The 23516-nt window shown below is 38.6% G+C and overlaps 1 protein-coding gene across 1 annotated transcript in view; it reads left to right on the top strand.

Annotated features, from left to right (window-relative positions):
* Positions 1 to 23516, top strand: part of LOC150087903 (hemicentin-1-like) — a 1496027-nt gene that overhangs the window by 1334696 nt on the left and 137815 nt on the right. The window contains exon 71 of the mRNA XM_090369959.1: positions 753 to 887. Coding sequence (XP_090226085.1) covers positions 753 to 887 — 135 coding nt within the window. The remainder of the gene's footprint in view (positions 1 to 752; positions 888 to 23516) is intronic.

Below are 23516 nucleotides of genomic sequence, written 5' to 3'. Positions count from 1 at the left end.
GAAAAGTTCTAGCTTTAAATTCCGCCAAATATGGAAGGAGTTTGTAAGAACATTTTTATTGACTGAAAGTAACATGTCCCCCACAAAACTCGTGTTTTGTCTAGCAAAATAGGCAAAATGACCATAAATTTACAAATGAGATACACTGTGGGTGTATATGCTTCAGTGCATGGAATCACTGACATAATTTTTTTTCTGCACTGTGATTCCAAAGTACAATGATTTTTCTGTTGCCAGTGCAAGTTTTGAAATGTCCTCAAAAATGTAAACAGGCTGTCATGATCAGATAGAAAGTGATTTGTCACTTTTTTAAAGAACTGATCTTTCAAAACAAGGAAAACCTTTGACTAGGCATGGACTGGGTCAAATTTCAAAAAGTTTCATGTGTGATTTTGGGTAGGCGCAGCAGATCTCCAAGCCATTTTTACTTCTGCTGTATCCATAGTTGCTGCCAAACACTCCATTATAATGCACTTCAAAGGCACTGCCAGTTTCACTATGATTGGCTGCTCTCATTTTGATTTGAAAATGTTTTTTTAATGATATGGATGCATCACATCCCATGTACCTGTGAACAAGTTAATTATTTTATGGTATACTAAAAAACATGTCTTAGAGATACTAATTTTCTTCTGACAACATGTAAATACAAAAAATAATAATGAAAATTTATCAAACAACTATTTAATTTCTAAATATTAAGATACATCAAATTCAAACACATATTTTTCTTGTTTCTTATATCCACTTAGATCTAGATGAATGCTCAATGGGCCTTGATGATTGTGATAAAATGCATGAATGTCTAAATACAATTGGGAGTTATAGCTGCTTGGTAATATGTAAAGTTGGGTTTGAGCGAACACCTGATGGTCTTTTATGTCAAGGTAGGTATATACTTGCTTGCGTGAGTGTGTATGTGCTCATTTAAAATAGTTCATATTAGAAATTATTTTATCCTTTCCTGCATTTTTCTGCTGCTTAACATAGCTTGGTATCATTCTCCTTTACATGGAACCATTTTCTTGTAAGGTAACAAATGATTGGGAAATTTGTCTCCAGCTTGCCATCTTAAATTTTTGCAAGAAATAGGCTTCCTGCTGTTGAACAGTGTTACACCTTAAACAGGAAGCAGTTCTTCAGAAACTATTTTCTTTTGTAATTTAAAAAGGGTATTCTGTAGTTGTTTCTTTCTTAGATTTTTTTCTGTTGTTTGATTGTTCATAGCGGAAATAATATAAAGCTTAGACACTGCAAACAGCCATTGCTTTACATTGTTGTAGCATTTGAATACATTTTTGAAATAATCAGTACTGTTTATGTGGTAGAAAGAAAAGGGTATTGGTTATGTAAAAAACTGGGTACTCTGTAAAGCATTGTGAATCTGCATTTGCTATTATATATCATAATTACTAAGAGCAATAATCAATAATTAAAGTTCCCACGAATCTATTAATCAATAGTGCTGAATATTTCAATACAGTATTCTTTTTTTTTTTCTTTTTTTTTTATGTGAACCCCAAACACGAGAGGTATTAGAACCTACAGTACTTAGTACTGTGCTTGGGTTAGAGGTTGAGAAGACGAAAGAAGATATTTGTTGACATTGGACTTGAACTTCTCTAGATTGTAATTTTCAGGAAATACGTATGAAGGAAGGTTGTTCCAGAAAACGGCAGTTGAATGAATAAATGAAGAAGATGAAAAGTTGGTTCTGTGGGTTTGAAGTTGGACAGTAAATGGATGTTGGCTGGTGGCGGCACGTGTTCGGACTGTTTTGAAAGAGAGAGCAGGAATTATAGAAGCCAATTCAGAAGAACAGTGCCCATGGAAGTATCTGTAGAAGAGGCATGCAGCAGAAACAGTACATCTATGAGAAAGCGCGTGGAGAGACTCTGTTAGAGATGAATCATTAATTAACCTAACTGCCCTCTTCTGAATGGAATCAAGAAGCCTGAGAGAGGTTTTGGGGGCACCACCCCAGATGTGGGAACAATATTCCATGGCAGGGCGGATTTGCGATTTATACAGAGTGAGCAGCTGTTTGGAAGAAACGTAACGCCGAGAGCAAAAGAGAAAACCAAGTTTTTTAGATGCAGAGGAAGCAATATTTGTAATGTGCTTGTGCCAAGAGAGAGATTAGAAGTCAGGGTAATCCCCAAAAGAGATATATCATTTTGCCTAGAAATCGGAGTGTCACTAAAGATAAGCATTGGAGCAGAAGAATCCTTTTTGCAAGATATAAGACAAGACTGAGTTTTAGAAGGGTTGAAATCAACTAAGTTGTCTTTGCCCCACTGGAGAATTACCTGAAGATCGGCATTTAAGGAATTGGTAGCAGATTTTCGAGAAGTTGAAGCTGATTGAGCAGGACAAGGTTTCTCAAAATGGAAAGTGGAATGCAATGTGCTATCATTGGCAAAACTATGGATAGGATTTCCGGTCAATGGAAGAAGGTCATTAATATACAAGAAGAAAAGAGTGGAGGAAAGAACTGAACCTTGGGGGACATTGGCATTAGTGGAGAAGTTAGAAGACAGAGAGCCATCTACCATCACCCTCAGTGAGCGATCAGAGAGAAAACTGGATAACTAATTACTAAAAACAGTTGGCAAACCATAAGATGGAAGCTTGTTTAGAAGACCTTTATGCCAAACACGATCAAAAGCCTTTGAGATGTCAAGAGCAACTACTTGTCTTTCAGTGAATCTTTCCATTGAATTAGTCCATAAATGGGTAACATAAGCCAGAACATCACCAGTGGATCGACATTGACGGAATCCATACTGGCGATCGTTGATGAGACGGAAGGTTTCAAGGTAGTTTAAGAGTTGGCGGTTAATTGATTTCTCCATTACTTTAAAAAAGAGTTGAAGTAATTGCAATGGGACGATAATTGGATGGGAGGGATTTGTCACCCTTTTTAGAAACTGGCTGGATATGAGCAAATTTCCAAGCAGAAGAAAAAACACCTTTGGAATAAGAAAGTGAAAAAAGGCGGCAAAGAATAGGAGTAAGTTCAGGAGCAGAGGTTTTGAGAACAAGTGGAGAAATACCATCAGGACCTGGAGCTTTCTTAGCATCAAGATTCATCAAAATCCTTCTGATATCCTTTTGACGGAAGACCACAGGAGGCATTGAATGGAGCGTGTTGGGAATGGTGGGAGGCGTTTTACCAAGATCATTAATACATGAGCTGGAAGAAAAAATGGGATGCTAGCAGGTCAGTTTTATCCTTGGCTTAAGTGACAACAGAACCATCTGGTTTGGACAGAGGTGGGAGCAGAGATGGGCAAAAGTTGCGGCCAATAGCTTTGGCAAGAGACCAGAATGCTCGGCTACCATTAGGGCAAGAAGCAAGTTTTCTACTCTTAGCCTGTTCAAACTCTAGTTTGGACTGATTAATAACTGCTTTACAATTGTTGCGAGCTTTGGTGTAGGCAGAAAATGAAACTGAAGAATTAGAAACAAGCCAATTACGATATGCAACATTCTTCTCTTGAAGAGCCTTAGCACATTTATTGGAAAACCAAGGTTTAGATAAAGGACGAGATTTTAAAGTGGAGTGTGGGATAAAGGATTCCATTCCTGCAAGAATAATTTCACTGACACGATCTGAGCAAACGTTGACATTAGAAGTTTTGAAACAGTAATCCAACCAAGGAAAAGAAGAAAAGAAGTCTCGCAGGTCATCCCATTTTGCATGCTTGTAATGTCAAACAACACGAGGTTGGGAATAGCCATGAGATAAAGGTTCCATTGGAAAAGAGACAATCACTAAGTTGTGATCTGAAGTGCCTAAAGGACCTCTCACTTCAACCGTGTACTTAGAAGGGTTGTTTGTGAGAAAAAGATCAAGCGTATTGGCTGTATGATTAGGATTGTCCGGTATTCTTGTAGGTAAATGAACAATCTGTGCTAGGTCATTAGTAATTGCAAAAGCCTCAGCATCTCGACCTGCTTGGTCGGTGTGACTAGAAAACAGAAGCCAGCTGGAGTTGTGAACATTAAAATCACCAAGGAAAATTACCTCACTGTTAGGAAAGTTGGACTGGAGAAAGTCAATGGCGCTTCCGTAGCCAGGTGGGAAGGAGCAGCAGTGCGTAGCACACGCTTCTTGATTAGACTGGGGTTCGAGCCCGTCACCACCAAATACGGAGGATGCGGAAAGGTCATTCAGGGAATGACCACCGCATATCCCGGAGCAATATGGCCTTAGTTGCTAATGCTCCTAAAAACCAAAAAATAACAATAATGGAGAAAGTCAAGTTGCAAAGAGAGGAAGTCAAAGAGCTCCAAGTGATTAGTGGAGTTGGGAGAACGGTAGAGACAACAGATGAATTTGACACAATGAGGTAGAGAGATTTTAAGCCAGAGAAGATCAAAGAGAGGAGATTCCAAATTGCCAAGTCTCTGACAGGGAATATCGGAACGGACATATGCACAAGTACCACCTTTGAGGCGAAAGGAATTATACAGCGAATAATTTGGGCATCTGAAATGAGCAGTAGTTGAATCAACCGATAACTGAGATTCTGTCAGAAAAAGTACATGGGGTTTGGCAGACTGCAAGTGGAAATGGACATCGTTGAGATTAGAATTGAGACCACGTATATTTGTGAAATGAATTAGGAAGTGCTCTACAACATTATAGAACATATAATGCCTAAACTTTCTTTCCATTTCTGATGTGACCAATCAAACAAAAAAAAAAAAAAAAATCTAAGAAAGAAAACCACCACATAAGTTCCTTTTGGAACTGAAAAAGAATGTAGTACGTATTAAAAACAGATGAATAATATAAACTACAAATAAGAGATTACTGGAAAACAGTTTACGTCAGTAAGTTGGTGATGTTGAAGGGAAGACAAGAGGAAAGGGATAATTATATCATAGCTGCCAACTGTTTAGATTTATGACAGGGAATCCATTTTATGACTTGATTTGACCCCTTCTCAGCCTTCCCATCATCATACTACAGTTGGTGCTAGACTGACACCTTAGAGTTTCTCCATCTTTTTGCAAAACCACCACATTTCTCCGTCTTTCTTTTCATAAAAAATAATAAACTGCTTTAAAATCAGAATTTTTTCTTAAATTTTGTTAAGAAATATGCATGATTAACACAGAATAGTTTGCCATAATTGTTCAGTTAGCCATAAAAAAGCAAGCTTTTTGTGCAAGTTTTTATTTTCAATGTGTCACATTTGATGCAGCCGTATGATGATACCCTCTGTCTATTTGAAAAGCAATAAAGAATAATAAAATAATTTAAAATTTATTAAAAATTAATAAAATTACAGATTTATTTTCAAAGAAAAAATTTATGCTTTTCCCATGTAATTTACTAACTTGCATTACTTATAGTCTAGAAATAAGAGCCAAAACACTGCTCTCCCCTATCAATTAATTAGTAAAAGCTGCCTTCTTTGTCAATCACAGTTAAAAAAGACCCATGAGAGATAGGTGTACTTATTGTTGAAGGTGAGCTAAAATAAATTATGTTGTCAATGCATTTTCTTTGTTTATTAAGTTATCCACTTTAATTGGATAACATACTGTAACAGAACATATCGGAATTGCCCATCTTATCATATAAACAGATGTTCCTGTAGTATTCCTAAGAAGAATATATGATTACTTTGGAACACTAACTTGCATCCAAATCATTTTTGCAATACCAAGAGACATTCAGTAATAAATATTGAAATGGGCCTATACCAAATAATGCTGAAGCAAAACATTGAGATCTACATTAATGCCATTAATGAACATATTCTTCATAGAGTTTCATCAAACACTAAAAAGAGTGAATATCTATTTGCATGAGTAAGGTGGACGCTTCCGATACTAATCTAAGAAGAACAGAACACATATTAAGTCATCACTCCTTCAATTCTGGTGTTAAATGCTGAGGAATTCATCGAGCACACACACACTTTTTGAAACTCAACTCCTTGTTAACCATCTTATGCACTCAACCAGCAATAAACTTGCATGCCATGATAATTTCTTCAATAGATGCAAATGTTTCCTTGTATGAGTCATTTCACTGCCATTATGACTTCTGGTATCACAATACAACATGCTTGCCCTGGTTAAGGAGAATCCTCAACACTTTCAGCTGTTCTTAAACTTATGAATCCACTGGTAGATGCCATTGATTTATGCATGCATGCTTCACCATACTAAGCCAACATTCTTGAATAAAAATTTCAGCAGGTTGTATCCCTTCAGCATTCAAAAATCAGATTACGTGGCATCTCTACCTTGGCACATGTCTGCAGGGGTGCTGCCATCTTTAAAATTGACTGTTTTCAAAAAACACCAGCCAGTGTAACCAACAGACTTGGATCAATAACACTATGTAGGACCCCACAAACGCCAACAAGCAAACCCGGACCATTTGACTGTAAAGACTGCAGAACGGATGGGAACCATCCCATGAACGATCACGCTTCAGTCCGATCTCTCTCCTGGGAACGGACTAGGACCACCAGCAGCTCTGCTGCCAAATGCTATATGGCGAGCTGAATGGGGTACCCTAACTCTATTCATTTTTAATTCCCTATCCCTGGCAGGAGGGAGAGGAAGGCATGGGCCTGCCTCACTGACCACCTGGGGGTATTCAACTGTTGTGTTGCCTCATTCTGTGTTGACGTGATTTTTAGTTCTCTGGGTTTTATCTTTAAATTTGTGATTTCTAGACCACTCCCCTTTAGTGAAAATACGTCCCTTAGTTAGAAGAGGTAGTGGTGAGTGCGTTGGCACCTTTTTTGGGACTGTCTCACAAGGAATAGCGCAATGCTAAATGAAAATCTAATTTTTATGACTAGCGATTATTTTCGATGCCATTAACATTTAAAAATGGCCGTTACTTATTATTGATTTCCTTCTGGGACGGTTGTATTTTTGAGTTTTTACCTTTAACCTCCTGTGCTGGGGTGTCCAAGGCTTCACTTGCTATTCTGGTACTCTAGGGTGGCTGTTTGTGACACTGGGGTTCTTGTATATATACTTTTGAGTGTCAATACCCAGCCATTGGAAAAAATATGTTTAGGTTTGGCTTTGCCCTCAAATATTAACTTTGCTTTTTGCTGGACATGCCATACTCTCTTCTCCAATATACCAACCAATCAGGTATCTCAGCAGCAAATTTTGGCGGACTAAGTAAATTTGAGCGCTGCCATCTTATATTTTAATGGCAACCTACAGTGTGCCTAAACGGTTATTATATGTGTATACAAGTTATAAAAATTGTTTCTATGGTAAGTGGTCGTTGCCATTGGTCTCAGTGTATACATCAGAGTGCAGAAAGTTCAGGTAACAGAAGTAAGTGCACATTTGCGTCACTCACAAATCCAGAAAGGACCGCTCACAATTGTTTCGCATATTACTTGAACTGGGGGTTTCCTGCCAAAGAAGAAACTTAAACCTGCAGGACAAATGGTGTTCCTATTATTTGCCTATTGGTATATAGTGTCCTCTTGCCCTAGGAGGGCCCCCTCCAAAAAGTTTGTTGGGGTTTGATGCTTTAGCGACTGAGTTAAAGCCATTTCATTTTGTGGAACTCAAACTGCCCTTCTAAATGCCCATATCTCCTTCCGTATTAGGCGGATTAAGCTCAGTATTTGGGAGAATACTTAAAATTCAATTACTTAATTTCTGGAATTTTTACAGTGCCCTCTAGTGGTAACGTGTTGAGTTGTCCATAACTCCTGTTCTATTGGGCGAATCTGACTGATTTTGGTGTGAGGACTGTTCTCTACCATGTCTTTTGGTGTACCAGCTTTGGTTATTATAGTGTCGTTCGTCATTGAGTTATTATTAAAATGGATTCTTCAAGTGCACAAGAATATGACTCTACCTTTACTTTGTCCTCTCCTCCTAACCTGTGTATTGGCCCTGTGGAGTTGAGAGCTGATATGAATCCCATAGTTATGGTTAGTGACAGTGGTAAAGATTTCCCTGATATGTTTTCTAATGAGAGGGATTCTACTTCTTCTACTCCCTCTCACCCTACTGTTAAGGCTTCTGTGGACACGGTTTTTGGTTTGAGGGACCGGCTGACTCGCATCTTGGAGTCAGATCCTAATATTTCTGCAACCACTGTGATTGAAGTTACTAAGATCTTTAACGTTTTGGAACACAAGTACCTGGATGTTTGTGCCTTGAGGTCAGCTCCTTCTGTCAGTGCACCTTTGGCTTCTCTTCCATTGCCTTCCAATACCTATGCCAGCGTGGCATCTAGGGCCCCGGCCCAATCTTCTCAGCATCCAATTCAGCCGCAACATGTAATCATCGTTCGAGCTTCTGAATCTTCGGATTTAAAAACTAGTGAGGAAGTAAAGAAAGAAATTACTACTCAATTCAGGGACGAACTTAGAAAGATTAAAATTAAGGTGGTCCGCAAGGTCCGGGACCATGGTATTGTGATCGAAACAGCTTCTAAAACCGACCTTGTTTCCCTGCAATCGTGTCAGAAGTTCAAAGACTTAAAATTTTCTCTTGACACTCCAAAGAAATTAAATCCTACGGTAGTTATCTACGACATTGGTAAAGACACTTCTGAAGATGATTTCATCCAGGATCTTCATGATAAGAACTTCATTGGCACAGATTATTCCCTTGAGGATCTTAAGAAACTAGTTAAATTTCGATTTAAGATGAATTCCTAGCAGAAGGACTGCTGGCACTGGGTGATTGAGGTCCCTGGTCCTATCAGGCATATTTTGTTACAAAATAATAATAGAATTTATATTGGGTGGCCAGTCCACGGTATTAAGGATTTCATAATATCTTCTAGATGTTTCAAATGCCTGGGCTATGGCCACTCATCTAAAAATTGTAGGTCTCTTGAACACACCTGTGGGCACTGCGGTTGTCAAGGCCATCAAATTTCTGATTGCCCCAGTAAATCTTCCCCCATAGTTTGTCCCAACTGTAAAATTAAGAAATGCAAAGCTGACCATTCTTACAAGGACATTTCCTGTCCCGAATATCTCAGGGCCCAAGACCAGGTGAGGTTCAGGACATCTTATGAATAGTACCCATACTACAGTTGTAAATATGAGTGTAAATTTCCTTCAATTAAATTGTCAGCGAAGTTTATCTGTTATTAATGATGTATCTAGTTTAATTTCTTTACATAAATTTTCTGTTTTGGCTCTCCAGGAGCCATATTCCTATAAAGGTGTGATTAAGGGCTTGCCCTCTCAATCTCGGTTAGTTCAATCTATCCCTGATACTTCTAGGGTTGGAGGCAACGCAGTGACTAGGGTTTGGGCTAAAACTAAACGGGTTCTTCTGAAAGGCCTACTGAATCGTAATTGTCCCCCTGTGGTTAAAATTCTTGACCAGGCTGTTAAATTGGAAAGTGAATATAAAATACCTTGGGGTGATGATTGATGATCATTTATCTTTCATTCCCCATTGTAAGTACCTTCGGCAGAAAATCCGTTCTCTTACCGGCTGGCTGTTGCATCTTGCCCGTTCCCTGAGGAATCTTAAGTCATATTCTCTTGGTCTTTACTACAAGTGTCTCTTCATCCCCATCGTCTGCTATGGTGCCGGCGCTTGGGGCTTCAGAATTCTAAATTCACTGGTCCAAAAATACCTTCTGTAGGCGCAGCGGTCCTTCCTTCTGTATACTTGCAGGGCATATATAACTGTTTCTACTGATGCCTTGCTTGTTATTAATGGTCGTCTCCCTATCTACCTGGAAATTATATTGCATTTCTTGTCTTACCATAGGAAATCTCTCTCTCTCCTGCCTCGGTGGGAGATTTTGCTAATAATTATGAGAACTCTACAAATTCTGATCTGGCCAGGCTTTCCAATCTTGCTTTGGAAGAGTGGCAACACTCTTGGGATGATTCCTCTCTCGGTAGAGTCACATACTCTTTCTTTCCTCATGTTTTTATTAAAGATAAAAATTTTAACTGGCTTCAACTTGGGTTATTTCCCACTTGCTTAATCATGGGACATGGAATTAATTCTCGTTTGTATAGATTTGGACTTGTTCCCTCTCCTCTCTGCTCTTGTGGCTCTGAGGAGATGGTTGAACATATTGTCCTACACTGTAATTTATATGTGGATTTAAGACAACAATTGTCCATCTGTACAAATATATATAATTTAGATGATTTTTGGCAACTGGTTGGGTAGGCGGACTCTCTTTCTGCCTCTTCTTTTGCTAATAGTGTCTTCCGGAGAAGAGCGGCTTTATCAAGGAATAACCCTTGATTTCGCTATTTGTTCTTAATATTTATATATATTACTGTATTCATTTTTTTTTTTTTTTTTTTTTTGGGAGGAGTTTCTTCCTTGCCTAAATTGCCTTGTGTTTTGGACGCAGAGTTTTTGTGTCTTTTCCTGGAGACTTGTTTCAGGTTTCATCTGGCCGAGTGGGAGAGATGGACCTCCCCTCTCCCACTTTGAACTCTGTCCGGGCTGCCTGAAATGATTTCTGTGAATTGTATGTATTTTGTAAATACTGTAATTATCTTGTTAATATCATAGTGCTTTTGTTTGATTTGCTGTTTGCTCTCAGAATTGAGAGTAACTGATTTTATTGTGTTTTTGAATCAGCAGTTGTTAATCTTAAATGTTTATATTGTATTGTACATTACTTGTGTAGTTAGCTCATTATTATGTTGAAGAGACAGTTTTTCTCTTCTTGCGTTGTCTGTTTGGCTCTGAGGAGTGGGATGGACCTCTCCCTGCTCCCTCAGATCCAACCTTCAGTTGGCTGTTCTGGTTGAGTGTGATGATTTTCCTCTCTAGACTGTTTTACTGCTGGCTGCTTCTCTTGCTGCTTGTGTTTTGATTTAATTTTGTTTTCCTGCGGGGCTGATTATTTGTTGTATGTTTCTTTCCTGCCTGATTGCAGCTGCAATCAGTTGGGTTTTTGCTAGTACCATATAGTTCTTGGTCTAGCATTTTTAGTTGTAAATGGGTTTTGGTTCTGAGGGGTGGGATGGACCTCTCCCCGCCCTCTCAGATCCAATTGCTTTGTTGGCTGACTGGTTGGAGGCGTTGTTCTCCTCCTCCAGTCTTGCTATTATTTTCTTTTCTACTGCCAGTTGCAGTGGAAATGTATAGTTTTAGCTTTTGTTCAGCCCTGCAGGTTGAGAGTTTTTTTTTTTTTTTTAATGCTTACCTATGCATTATTGTTAATACTACGTGTCTTGTTATTTGAAACAAGTTTTGTTTTTCGCAGCTTGTGGTAGCAGCTTTGCACTTGCTGGTTATGTACATATGTATATAGATTAGATTACTTGTGCAGAGACATTTTCTCTGCATATTCATTAATTATTGTTTAATACTTAACTTATGATTTTGATTTGTTATACTAAGATTTAAATTTAGGATTGCTTTTGATTTGGTTAACTAATTTATTTGTACAGAATTTATTGGTTTTGCCTTTGGCGAGTTCTGTTTGTCTCTTTGTGTTTTGCATATATGTTTCTGCATTTCTTCTGGTTGACTATTTCTGTTAATTTCTTGGTTGACTGGTTTTTCGGCTAAGATTTTAATTACTTATTTTGTAAATATTGTATATTTTACTCTCTGCTTATGCAGTGTAATTTGTTAATATGTTTACTGCTATGTTTCATATCGGTGACATAAGTATTTATTATTTATTTAATTTATTCTTTTAAGTGGCTATCTAATAGCCACTTGTACATTACCTATGTTCTTTCCTTGAGACTTTTCTTTTTCCCCTTGTCGGTGCAGGTTGGGCTTCCTTCCCGGCTAGGAGAATCTTTCTTTCAAAATTACAAGCCTTCGGGCTTCAAAATTTTACCTCTTCAAGCTCTCTTGCTTGTTAGATTTTCCAACTAGTGTTTTCCTCTTTCCTATTTCTTCTTTTTCCTGAGAGAGTGTTTTGCTCTCTTTTCTTCTTCTACTTTATTTTCTCCTACTTTCTCCTCCCTATTCCTTATTTATTATAACCGGGATTCCACGTGTTAGAATCCCACTTAGTGTAATTTAGATAGTTCCTGGAGCGCCTCCACATGGCTAGGGACAGGAGTCGGGATGCAGATAGTTTGCTCCCTGCCTCCCGGCTGCTAAGACTCCAGAGCCGGCAAACAACAACCATCACAACACACATATACACTTACATACACACACTTGCCTGCTATAAATAACCTACAGATGCTACAGCGGTATATAGGGGTAACCCTGGAGGCCGCAATCAATACAAGAATACCTTGTCCCTTGACCACCTGGGGTCACCTTCTCTATCGTCCCCCATACTTCTGCCTTTCACCCCAGTCTTCAGCCTCTCCCCCCACTCTACCTGTATACCCTATCCATGGCAGGGGGAGATAACTCTTCTTCATCTCCCCCACTTGCCATCCAAACTTCCCTCTGGTGTGGCATGGGCATGCCACACTGCCTAGCAGGGGTCATCTCCTCTATCGACCCCTTACTTCTACTTCTATCCCTCCAGTCTTCAGCCCCTCCCTCCCACTATTATCTTTCATCTAACATACAGCCCACACATCTAAATTTAATAACAACAAAATTCTGCCCGACCTATTAGGCCTTTTAACACATCCCTCTACCATTCAACCCCAGCCAGTGATTTGCTAACAGCAATCTTATTAAGAATTAACGCATAGTTTTTTTTTTTTTTTGAGGTCCTAGCCACTGAAATCCCAGGAAACTAGGTGGCAGGACCTGCCAGAGCAACTTGTCATGATTCTGGACACACCCGGCTAGCCTCCACGTGGCGAGATATGGCCAACGTCGGGCCCCACTAGGGCCAATAAGCCGGACAAACAATGGGCACAACACATCACACTACACAGACATGGCCCACACACTTTCAAGTCTCTGGCTTGACAGTGTACTGTCCTCTATACAGCGAACACACGCGCGGAGATGGGAGAAATCCCAGGTGCCGTCTGACACGAACATACCTTATACCTTATATGTAACAATATTTCAAAAAGTTTCTATTTATCTGCATTTCTTTGTGTCTTGTTATGAATTAGCTCAGTGCGGGCAAAGTTTTTACGGCTCCAGCAAATAGAGAAGTTTTGCTTAAATTTTTATCATTTTATTGACTAAATTGGCATATTAATTTATTTTCTAGAAATAGCTTTATATTTCTAGTTACAATACTTAGTTTATTTTGAACTTAGATAGAGATTTTGTGTGTTATTGCTTAGTATCAGTAAAACTTGTACTGTTCGAAACTTGCCGCCATTGTGTAGTATTGATACGGAATAGCATTATGTATATCTCGAACTTGATAGCCTAAGGCATAACATAAAACTAGATAGCATAATATGTAGGACTGAAGTAGGAATCTGTTAGCTTAGTATAGTATTAGCAATTAATCAAATAAATTTATAAATCCTTTTAATTTTTAAATAAATTGTATTTAAACGGAAATCATGCCCCAGACTAGAGCAGCAAAGCAACTTGCGCAAATTAGCGAAAGTGCTGTGGTTCACAGGAGAACCATAGGGGATGATTCTCCAGCATATCACAGTCTACAAAAATGTGCAAAATATGATGTTTGCAGATCTCTCTTGAACAGGAAATGATCTAGCCATGGAGGATGTCTTTGTGTGCGTGCTAGGTGCAGAGAATGTGAAGAAATTCGGTGATTACTCAGCATTCTGATGGGCCTCTATGAGACCTTGAAGAGCCAGGCGGATGCCCTCGAAGGAATTAAAATGAGGGCCCATCAAGTTCTCAGCTGCCCAGATCAATGCCCAAGCACACTCTTATGCACCAGACAACACAGCAGCAACCTTCAGGGCAGAATGCACTGGTCCCACAGGAGATAGTTATTGTATATGACTCAATTGCCAGGAAAATGGGAAATATATTGTGCAAAAAGGATAGGTGGAATAGAACCAGGGTATATCTGCCAGGAGCAAAAGTTGATGAGCAGATATCAACTTTTGATATTGTAGAGCAGATATCATCTTTTAAGGGCACAACGTTGTGCCCTTAAAAGGTGATATCGTTGTACACGTTGGCACTAATGACATTAAGTGTAGAATATCTGCGGATTTACTAAGCAAGTACAGGTCAATGCTGAAAAAAAGTCACGAGTAAGGGTAAAATTTTTAAAGTGTCTGCAATCCTGCCCAGACACGATAGGAGGGAGTATATGATGACAGCCTTGTCAATCAATTCGGTCCTGGAAAGATTGTGCAGGGTTCGTGGGGTAGAATTTTCCTCAGTGTGGTCTGTGCTTGTTAACAGGAGAGACTGCTTCTACAGGGATGGGATACACTTAAATAGAAAGGGTGCAAGAATATTTACTGATGCTATTGAGGCAATATTAGGTGGGTCAGAAAACTGGTAGCTTGGGGGGAATTCACAGATTAAAGATTAACAGTAGCCCCAGGCAGGGTTAAAATTATTCTTGCACTGCTTCTACTGGAATGAGCAACAGCCCAGAAAGCAAGTTGCCTCAGATTTCAGGAACTGGTGAGAGTAATGAAACAAGTAAATACATGGGCTGTATTAGAGTAATTAAGAGTAAGAACAAGTGCATGTATACTTGCATGTACACCAATGCTAGGAGTACAGTAAACAAATTTTGAAGTGCTGGTTAAGACATCCAAGGTGGATATTGTTGGGATATTAGAGACTTGGTGCTACTCAGATATAAGGGTTTGGTTTGGTTTGGTTTGGTTTGGATTTTATTGGTGCATTAGCAACTAAGGCTATAATATGCCAAGACCACATAATATATAAAAATTTAACCTCTCACTGACCTAATTAGTTAGGCCACCATGACCAGATATATAATAAAAAAATATATCAATAAAAGAAACAACGATAACATATAAATTTTAAATACGAGTAAAAACCTTTATTGATTTAAAAAAGCTAAAACCAGCAGACACATTGTCATTGTTGGATAAAATCTGACTGAGTGTATATGGCTCAGTCAGATGATTAAAAGCGGTAAAACGGATATTGCTAAAATCTGGACAGCCAACGAAAATGTGTCTGATTGTTAAAATTGTGCCACAGGACTCACACATAGGAGGGTCAACAGCCCTCAAGATATAAGGGATGCAGAATTGGAATTTGGGAAGTACAATGTGCACAGAAAGGATAGACAGGATAGGAAGGGAGGAGGGGATATGCTATTAGTTAAGAAACACATAAAATCTAAGGAATTGCATCCAGTTGACATAGATGGACAGTGCAATGTTGAGTCAGTTTGGTGTGATATATGCACTGGAAAAGCAAAAATTAGGGTAGGAGTTTGTTATAGGCTTAATAACTCTGTTGAGTACAATGAATAATTATATGGAGAAATAGAGTGGGCCAGTAAATCAGTGTCTTATAATGGGGGACTTTACTCCCCATATATAGACTGGAACTTGTGGGTTGGTCACTTGCATACTACCAAGGATTTTGTGGATTTATTGGATGATTGTTTTCTACAGTAGCATGTTAGCGAGGCAACAAGGCGGAGTAACACTCTTGATCTGATTATCAGCAGTGATTAATCATTCATTAAGAATTTGCAGATTAAGGAACCACTAGGTAGCAGTGATCACAATGTACTGATGTGAGATTTACTTAAAGATGTAACTACCATCAGGGGTAAAGGGAAGGGTGTTTGCTTTCATAAAGGTGAATACAGTGGTCTTAGACAGTTTTTAATTTCTATACAGTGGGACCAACTGATGATGTTACCAACAGCAAATTCTAAATAGGAAGCATTCAAGGAAGTAATCTTGGAAGCTACTAGGTTTTTTGTTTCAACTAAGAAATACTGCTCTAGGTTCAGGACCAAATGGATATTAGATAAACTAATGAGACTCATAGCAAAGAAGAAAAGTGCATGGGATGTGCATAAATTGTCAGGTGACACAGAAGCCTATGGTAGATACAAACTAGTCTGTAATCAAGTCACAAAGGAGGTTAGACAAGTGAAGGCAGATCATGAAAAATCTTTGGCTAATGATGCAAAGACTGCTTTACTTATATAAACTCTAAAAGGAAGGGGATGAATCAGATTGGTCCACTTGATATCAATGGTTTGACTGTTGATGATCATTCTCAGATAGCTGCCAAACTAAATGAGTATTTTGCAACTACATTCACACATGAGGAGTTATTCAAGGAGGAAAGGGCCAGATGTTTATCAAACTTTAACAAGGAGTTCAATGATTTTGTAGTAACTGAGAGCAAAGTGGAGAAGAAATTGTTGAAGTTAAACATAAGAAAGTCACCTGGGAGTGGATGGGATCTATCCAGTTATAATAAAGGAGGCAGCAAAGAAGTAAGCAAACCCCTAGCCATCATTATGAGAGCATCCTTGGACTCAAGGGAAGTCCACATGTATTGAAGATTTGAAAATATATCTCTAGTTCACAAAGGGGATCAAATGGTGACACAAGTAATTACAGACCTGCTAGTTTGACTTCTGTTCAAGGGAAAATAATGGAGTAATTGGTTAAAGAAGCATTGCAAGATCATTTCGACAAGACTGCAGCAATAATTTAGACACAGCATGGGTTTGTCAAGGGGAAGTCCTTTCTGACCAATTTGATTGGATACTATGATGTGGTCACAAAGGAACTGGATGCAAAAAATAAGTTTGATATCATATACTTGGATTTCAGGAAAGCTTTTGATACTGTTGCACATGGAAGACTACTGTACAAATTGTAGCAGTATGGCAGTAAGGGGAAGTTGCTACAATGGATAAAAGGATGGTTGAGTGATAGAAGACAGAGAGTGCTGGTCAATGGGTACTGCTCTACGTGGACTAATGGTATCAGCGGTGTCAGGGTTCGTTGTTAGGCCCATTGTTCTTTTGTATATTTATCAATGATATTGATGAAGGTATATCAAGCTTAATGTCAAAGTTTGCAGATGACACAAAGGTTGGCAGGGTTGTTAATAACAGTAATGACAGTATGCTGCTGCAACAGGATCTGGAAATGTTGGGTAGACGGGCTGAGAAGTGACAACTGAAGTTTAACATTGACAAATGGAAGTACTGCATATGGGTAGCAGTAACCGCAGAGAAATATGCCAACTAGGTGGTGTTACACTCAGGGTATTGGAGAATGAAAGAGACCTTGGGGTAATTGTGCAGTTAGATATGAAGTTTTCTGAGCAGTGCAGATAGGCTGCCAGAGTAGGTCATGGGATCTTGTGAATGATATACAGGAATTTTTCAAGAAAGAATAAGGAGGTGATTATCCCCTTGTATAAGGCAAAGGTGAGGCCACACCTTGAGTACTGTGTACAAGTCAGGAAGCCTCATTTTAGGAAAGGCGTAGAGTTTCTAGAATGAGTACAGAGAAGGGCAACAAGACTGGTGAAGGGAACAAAGGGGTGCTCTTATGAAGAAAGGCTTAAATTCTGCAAATGGCAGCTTCCAGAGACTAGGCATCTGCAGCGTAATCTAATTGAAGTGTAAAAAGCTTTGAATGGATTGAGCAGGATTAATGCTGCGGGTATTCTTTCTCTTGCTCAGATTACAAACCTGAGGGGGGGGGGAATAGATTGAAACTGAGGAAAAACAGTTGTAGAACAGATGTGTGGAAGTTTGGCTTTAGCCAGCTGGTAGTTGATTGCTGGAATAAACTTCGATCTGTTGTTGTGGAAGTTGATAGCTTAAATAAATTCAAGGCAGAACTAGACAAACATTTGGAATGAATGGATCAGTGAAATGTGAAAGGGTTTTTTTTTTTTTTTTTGGGCAGATGCTGTATAAGCTTGCTTTCTTGCATCATGTGCCTCTACTAATGAAATATTTACAGTATTACAATATTTACAGTAAAGAATTTACAATTTTAAACAGTTTACAACATTTACAGTAAAGAGTTTAGAATTTTAAGTGGTTTACGGTATTTACAGTAAAGAGATTACAATATTTACAGTAAAGAGTTTACGGTATTTACAGTAAAGAGATTACAATATTTACAGTAAAGAGTTTACAATATTTACAGTTAAGATAAGGTCTGAAAAATCTTCAGATCAAAACAACTATTAAACATAAGCACAAACAGAAATTTACTAATGTTGCCAAGTGAGAAAATCAAAGTAGGCAGTCAACACCAAAGTATTCAACTAAAATGAGAAAATTATTCAACCAATTATTCAATCTAGAAATAGCAATCAGATAACATTTATTATTCTCCTCCTTCTATGGAATACCTTTTCAGCAAAATTTGCCAGGGCCTCAAAATTTTCATTATTTTCAACAAGTTTCGGGAGATCACATTCATCATAAACATTAGTTAACATCTGTAATTCATACCTATAATCAACGTAGTCATCATCAGCCATTTTCAATCCACTGCAGGATGAAGGCCTCTCCAACAACTTTCTAGTTCCTTCTGTTTTGAGCACTGGCCATCCATTTACTACCCACAAACTCATGAATTTCATGTATCCATCTCCGCCTTTGTCTTCTAGGTTTTCTTCTAGCTCCTCTTGGGTACCATTCTGTTATTTTCTTAGTCCATCTGTCATCATGTCTTCGAACTATGTGTCCTACCCAAGACCATTTTAGTTCTTTAGTTTTGATAAGAATCTCCTTTACTTGAGTTTGCTGCCTAATCCATGTGTTTCTCTTATCTAACAGTCTGATTCCCAATATAATTCATTCCATTCTTTGCTGTGTAGTTCTCAGCTTCTCTTCCATTCTTTTGGTGAGTGCCCAAGTTTCACTTCCATAAGTCATGGTGGGGAGTATACATTGGTTCATTATTTTACGTTTCAGACAAACTGGGATATTGCTCTTCAGTATGCGACTATATTTCCTGAATGCTATCCATCCAAAATTTATTCTTCTCTTGACTTCCAGCCATTTATCATTATTACAGCTAATAACTTGTCCCAGATAAGTATATGACTCCACCTTTTCAATTACTGCTCCTTCAATCATTATTTCCCTTTCTGTGGCATACTTGTTCATCATTACTTTTGTTTTAGCCATATTCATCTTTAGTCCAAAATCCTTACTAACTGTTGCATAACATTAAGATTTTCCTCTAATTCTTTGGGATCGTGGCTTATGACCACAATGCAAATCGTAAATGGTTTAGGTACTCTTCGTTCACATTGACTCCTTTCTCCGACCAGTCTAATCTTCTGGAAGCTTCCTCAAGGGCAGCAATAAACAGCTTTGGAGATATTGTTGAACTCCTTTCTCGATTTTAAATTTGCTACTGTCTTTGGCTAGTCTAATAAAGGAGATAGCATTCTCATATATTTTATTCAAAATCATATTATGTGGGGTATCATGCCTTGTCTTTCCAGTGCCCGAAACATTGCCTTATGCTGTATGGAGTCAAATGCCTTTTCATAATCCACAAATGCCAGGCATAATGGTGTTTTATATTCATTTGCTTTCTCCATTAGCTGTGATATTACGTGAAGGTGATCCATAGTTGAGAATCCTGTCCTAAAGCCAGCTTGCTCTTTCGGTTGATTCTCATCAAGTATTCTTTCTAGTCTGTTAGTAATGACCCTTGTGAACAACTTGTAGATGTGGGATAACAAGCTAATTGGTCTATAATTTCCAATTTCTGATTTATCTCCTTTCTTATGTAGCAAAACTATGATTGCATTATTCCACTGCTTAGGTGTCACACCTTTCCTAATGCACTTTGTGAAGAGCCTTTCCAGTTTTTGTGTTATGTCTCTTCTTCCCAATTTTAACAACTCTACAGTAACTTCATCTTCCCCCAGGGCTTTCCGATTCTTCATTTTCTTCAATGCATGTTCTACCTCATCAGGAAGGATATCGGGTATGTCGTATGTGTTGCTACTTTGCAATCCATCTTCCCCACTGCTGGTGTCATTCCCTCGCTCCTTGTATAATTCTCTATAGTAGTCTTCTGCTATTTGAATTATGCCTTCTCTGCTGTTTATAAGTACACCATCGCTATTCTTCAGTTTCAGTATCATTTGTCTTTCTGTATTACTGCTCATGGCTGCTGATTTCAATCCTTTGTTTTCCCTTAATGCTTGTTCTACTTTTCTTGTGTTAAATCTTCTTATGTCCTCTCTGAGTCTCTTTCTAATGGCTTTTCATAACTCAGTATACTCAATTTTCTCCCTGTCAGTGTTTTTCTTGCTCTTCGTTTGTCGTCTTCGGTTCATCATGACAAGTGTTTCTTGACTAATTTTTTCTTCTTTGGATTTCTGTTTCCCTATAGGTTTCTTGGGCTTTATCACTTTCAGAAAGTTGTAATATTCCTCGTCGATATCTTGGTCCTGAGCAGTCTGCAGAAGCTCAAACTTGTTCTTAAGTTCTAGTACATACTGCTTTTTCTCCTCCTCTGTTATCTCAAAGACCTTTGTATTATTTACTCGAGTCAGTTTTTTCCTTTCCTACATCTATATCAAGTGTACACCTTACCATTCTGTGATCACTTCCAACATTTACCTTATTCAGGATGGTAACATCATTCACAATATATCTTCTGTTAGTGAGGATGAAGTCAATTCCATTAGTTGTTAATCCATTTGGACTCTTCCATATCCACTTTCTGTTCACCCTTTTCTGTCCTTGAGATTCTGCAAATTTCACAAGTCTTTCACCTCTTTTATTTCTTTCACCAATTCCAAAATTTCCTATAGTTTCTCTTTCTGCGCTGTTTTGCCTTTTTCCAACCTTAGCATTGAAGTCCCCCATAATAATAGTGTAGTGGGTTTTCTGCTCATCTAGAAGACTCTCAATTTCAGTGTACATTTCTTCAACCTCTTCATCATCATGGCTCGATGTTGGTGCATAAATCATTATAATCTTTAGCTTGTACCTCTTAGAAATCTTGAGTATTAGTCTTGACACCCTTGATGATGTACTTTTGAATTCCAAAATGTTGTTTTTTTAAATCTTTATGGACCAGAAACCCAACTCCACCTTCACTCATTTCACTGTTTCCATTGGTGTACAGCAGATTTCCACTTGATAAACTTATAAGTGATTCATTTCTTCTTCTTGTTTCGGCCAACCCGATGATATTCCAATTCACATTTTCTAATTCCTTTTCCAGCTCTAATATCCTATCTTCACGGATGAGTGATATTACATTGTAACAGGCCAAGTTCAGTTTCCGTGCACGGCAGCCTGGTCGTACCCAGAGATTCTTAGCACCCTCTGCTTCCACTCTGATCCTCTCACTGCCATAAGAGGGGGAGTGAAAGCCGCTGAGGACTTAGGGCCATTTGTTTTGTCATGCTGTCGTATGCTGGAGGGTTTGATCTTTTCGTCTTCACACTGACCAGGCATCTTGAAGAGAACCACTCTACACGTTCGTTGCCTCCTAAGTGGCGTAAGAGGGCTTACCATTGAGAAGGTGTGCATGAGTGGATTTTAGGGAGGCAGGCCAACCGGACTTCTCCTAAATCTTCTGTAATAGAAAGATATTGGATCCATCAGTGTTTTAGATTGAGTGTCTGATAACACACAGGATACTTGTTCTCCTCTAAGCCCCTAACATCTGTAATTCATACCTCATCAACGTAGTAATTACACTCAAATATTAAATGTTGGACAGTCTCCAGAGAACCACATTTACACATTGGAGAGGCAGCCAAACCCAGAGAATGCAACTTTGAATTTAGGCTGCCGTGTACAGAAAACAAAAAGGTTAAATTTAGCCCTGGATTAAACCAAAAAGAATGTTTATCAAATTCAGCTACCCTAGGCAAAAATCCAAATGTTATCTGGCCAGTAATAGCATTTACCCATTCATTTTGCCAGTCACTAAAGAATCTATTTCCTGTTATATCATTCTTAGTAGGTACGTCAAGATTAATGGAGTACTGTCCAAGGGTTTTAGGCACACCCTGCCTTCCGAAATGTTGAAGATAATTAAAAATGACTTCATATTTTATAGGTATTTTATCCAAAATAACTTGTAGAGCCACAGTTGAAATTGTACGGCAAGATCTCTAGGTGGCTAGGAGGAAAAACCTTTGGGCCTGGGTTATGTACTTATTAACATTGTATTTACTAATGCAGGGGCCCCATGCATTTGCTGTGTAGCACATGCTGTGTAGGATAACATTATGCCAAGATATTTATAAACACTTACTAATTTAATAGGTTTGTCTAATAATCTGATAGTAGGAGGCCTGTTTTGATCTAATCGCCCTTTAAAGAGCATTTGCTTTGTTTTAGTAGTGGAAATTTCTAATTTGTGCACTTAACACCAGTTGTTAAAATCAACAAGCATTTCATTTGCCCTGGTTTCAATTTGAAACCTTGAGTTTCCATAAACAATGACAACCAAGTCGTCAGCATATGCAATTTTCAGGATGTTTTCCTGGTTGATATTAAGCCACCCATCAAGGACAACGTTCCGACATACAGGTCCAAGAACTGATCCCTGAGGGCAGCCCTGAGTGACTGGTCTCACCACAGAACCGAATCCAGAGGAGACAACAAGACACTGGTCCTGAAAATAGTCAGAGATCAAACAGTAAATGGGAATTGAAACCTCGGCCTCCCGGAACCTCACCAGGACACTGACACCAAACAGTGGCCCCTCTGAAGTCCACAAGGAGACCGAGGACATATTTTCTCTCAGAAGAAGAAGAAACCAAGTCCAAAACCAATCTAATAGCATCCACAGTTGACTTGCCTTTCACAAAGCCAAACTGAAATTGATATGACAAGTTTTTACTATGATAATTTTTCAAGAATCTCATAACAGTAAGCCTTTTCTAGAACCTTTCCGAAAACTGGGAGCAATGCAATGGGACAATAAGATGAAGTTAAATTTGCAGGTTTTCCAGGAATTTTGAGAAGAATTTTAAAGTTGGCACGATTCCAGGGAACCAGGAAATACCCTTCATTCAAAGAAGTATTAAAGAGGTTTATAAATAACAGTGGACAACAAGTCCAGATTCTCTTCATTACAGCCACTTCCATATGGTCCAATCCCGGACGCTTTCCATCTTTCATGGAATGAGACAGCATAACCAATTTCATCCTGCGTAAATACCTGCTCCTGGGCAGGACTCTCATAAGTAAGTGTTCCGTTCTAAGCCTTGTTTGTTCAAAATGCTCTGGAACAGTATAATCTTGCTTGATTAATTCATCCCAGATGGAATTCGTGGATTCTTCCCATGTAAGTTATTCGATATTATTTTCCATCAAAACAGAGGAGAAAATCACCCCTGGAAGTAATTTGTCAACTACAAGTTTATACAGCAAACCCCATGGATCCTTATCCAAAGAGGACTTGACAAAGCTTTCCTATGCAGAGCGTTTCTCTCTGTAAATGGAATTGAAGTATGTTTTACGGGCATCCCTATATAATTCATTTAGCCTAGCAATTTCTTCCAAAGGTCTATTGTTTCTTCTAGCTCATTGTAAATCCTTCCTAGAGTTTTTTAGGTTTTTACGAAGATCAGTTAGAGATTGTGACCACCAAGGGACTGAGTTATGCATCCTCTTTTCCTTCTAGAGAACTATCATAAATAGCTGCACTGCAATAGTATGCATTATTTCATCAAACTTCAGATTAAGAGCCAAACAACCAACC

This window comes from Mastigoproctus giganteus, chromosome 3, assembly GCF_048544385.1.
Source record: "Mastigoproctus giganteus isolate SK-2022 chromosome 3, ASM4854438v1, whole genome shotgun sequence".
Classification (NCBI taxonomy): domain Eukaryota; kingdom Metazoa; phylum Arthropoda; class Arachnida; order Uropygi; family Thelyphonidae; genus Mastigoproctus; species Mastigoproctus giganteus.
The sequence above is the reverse complement of the archived record's forward strand: the minus strand, read 5'-3'. Positions and strand labels throughout refer to the sequence as shown.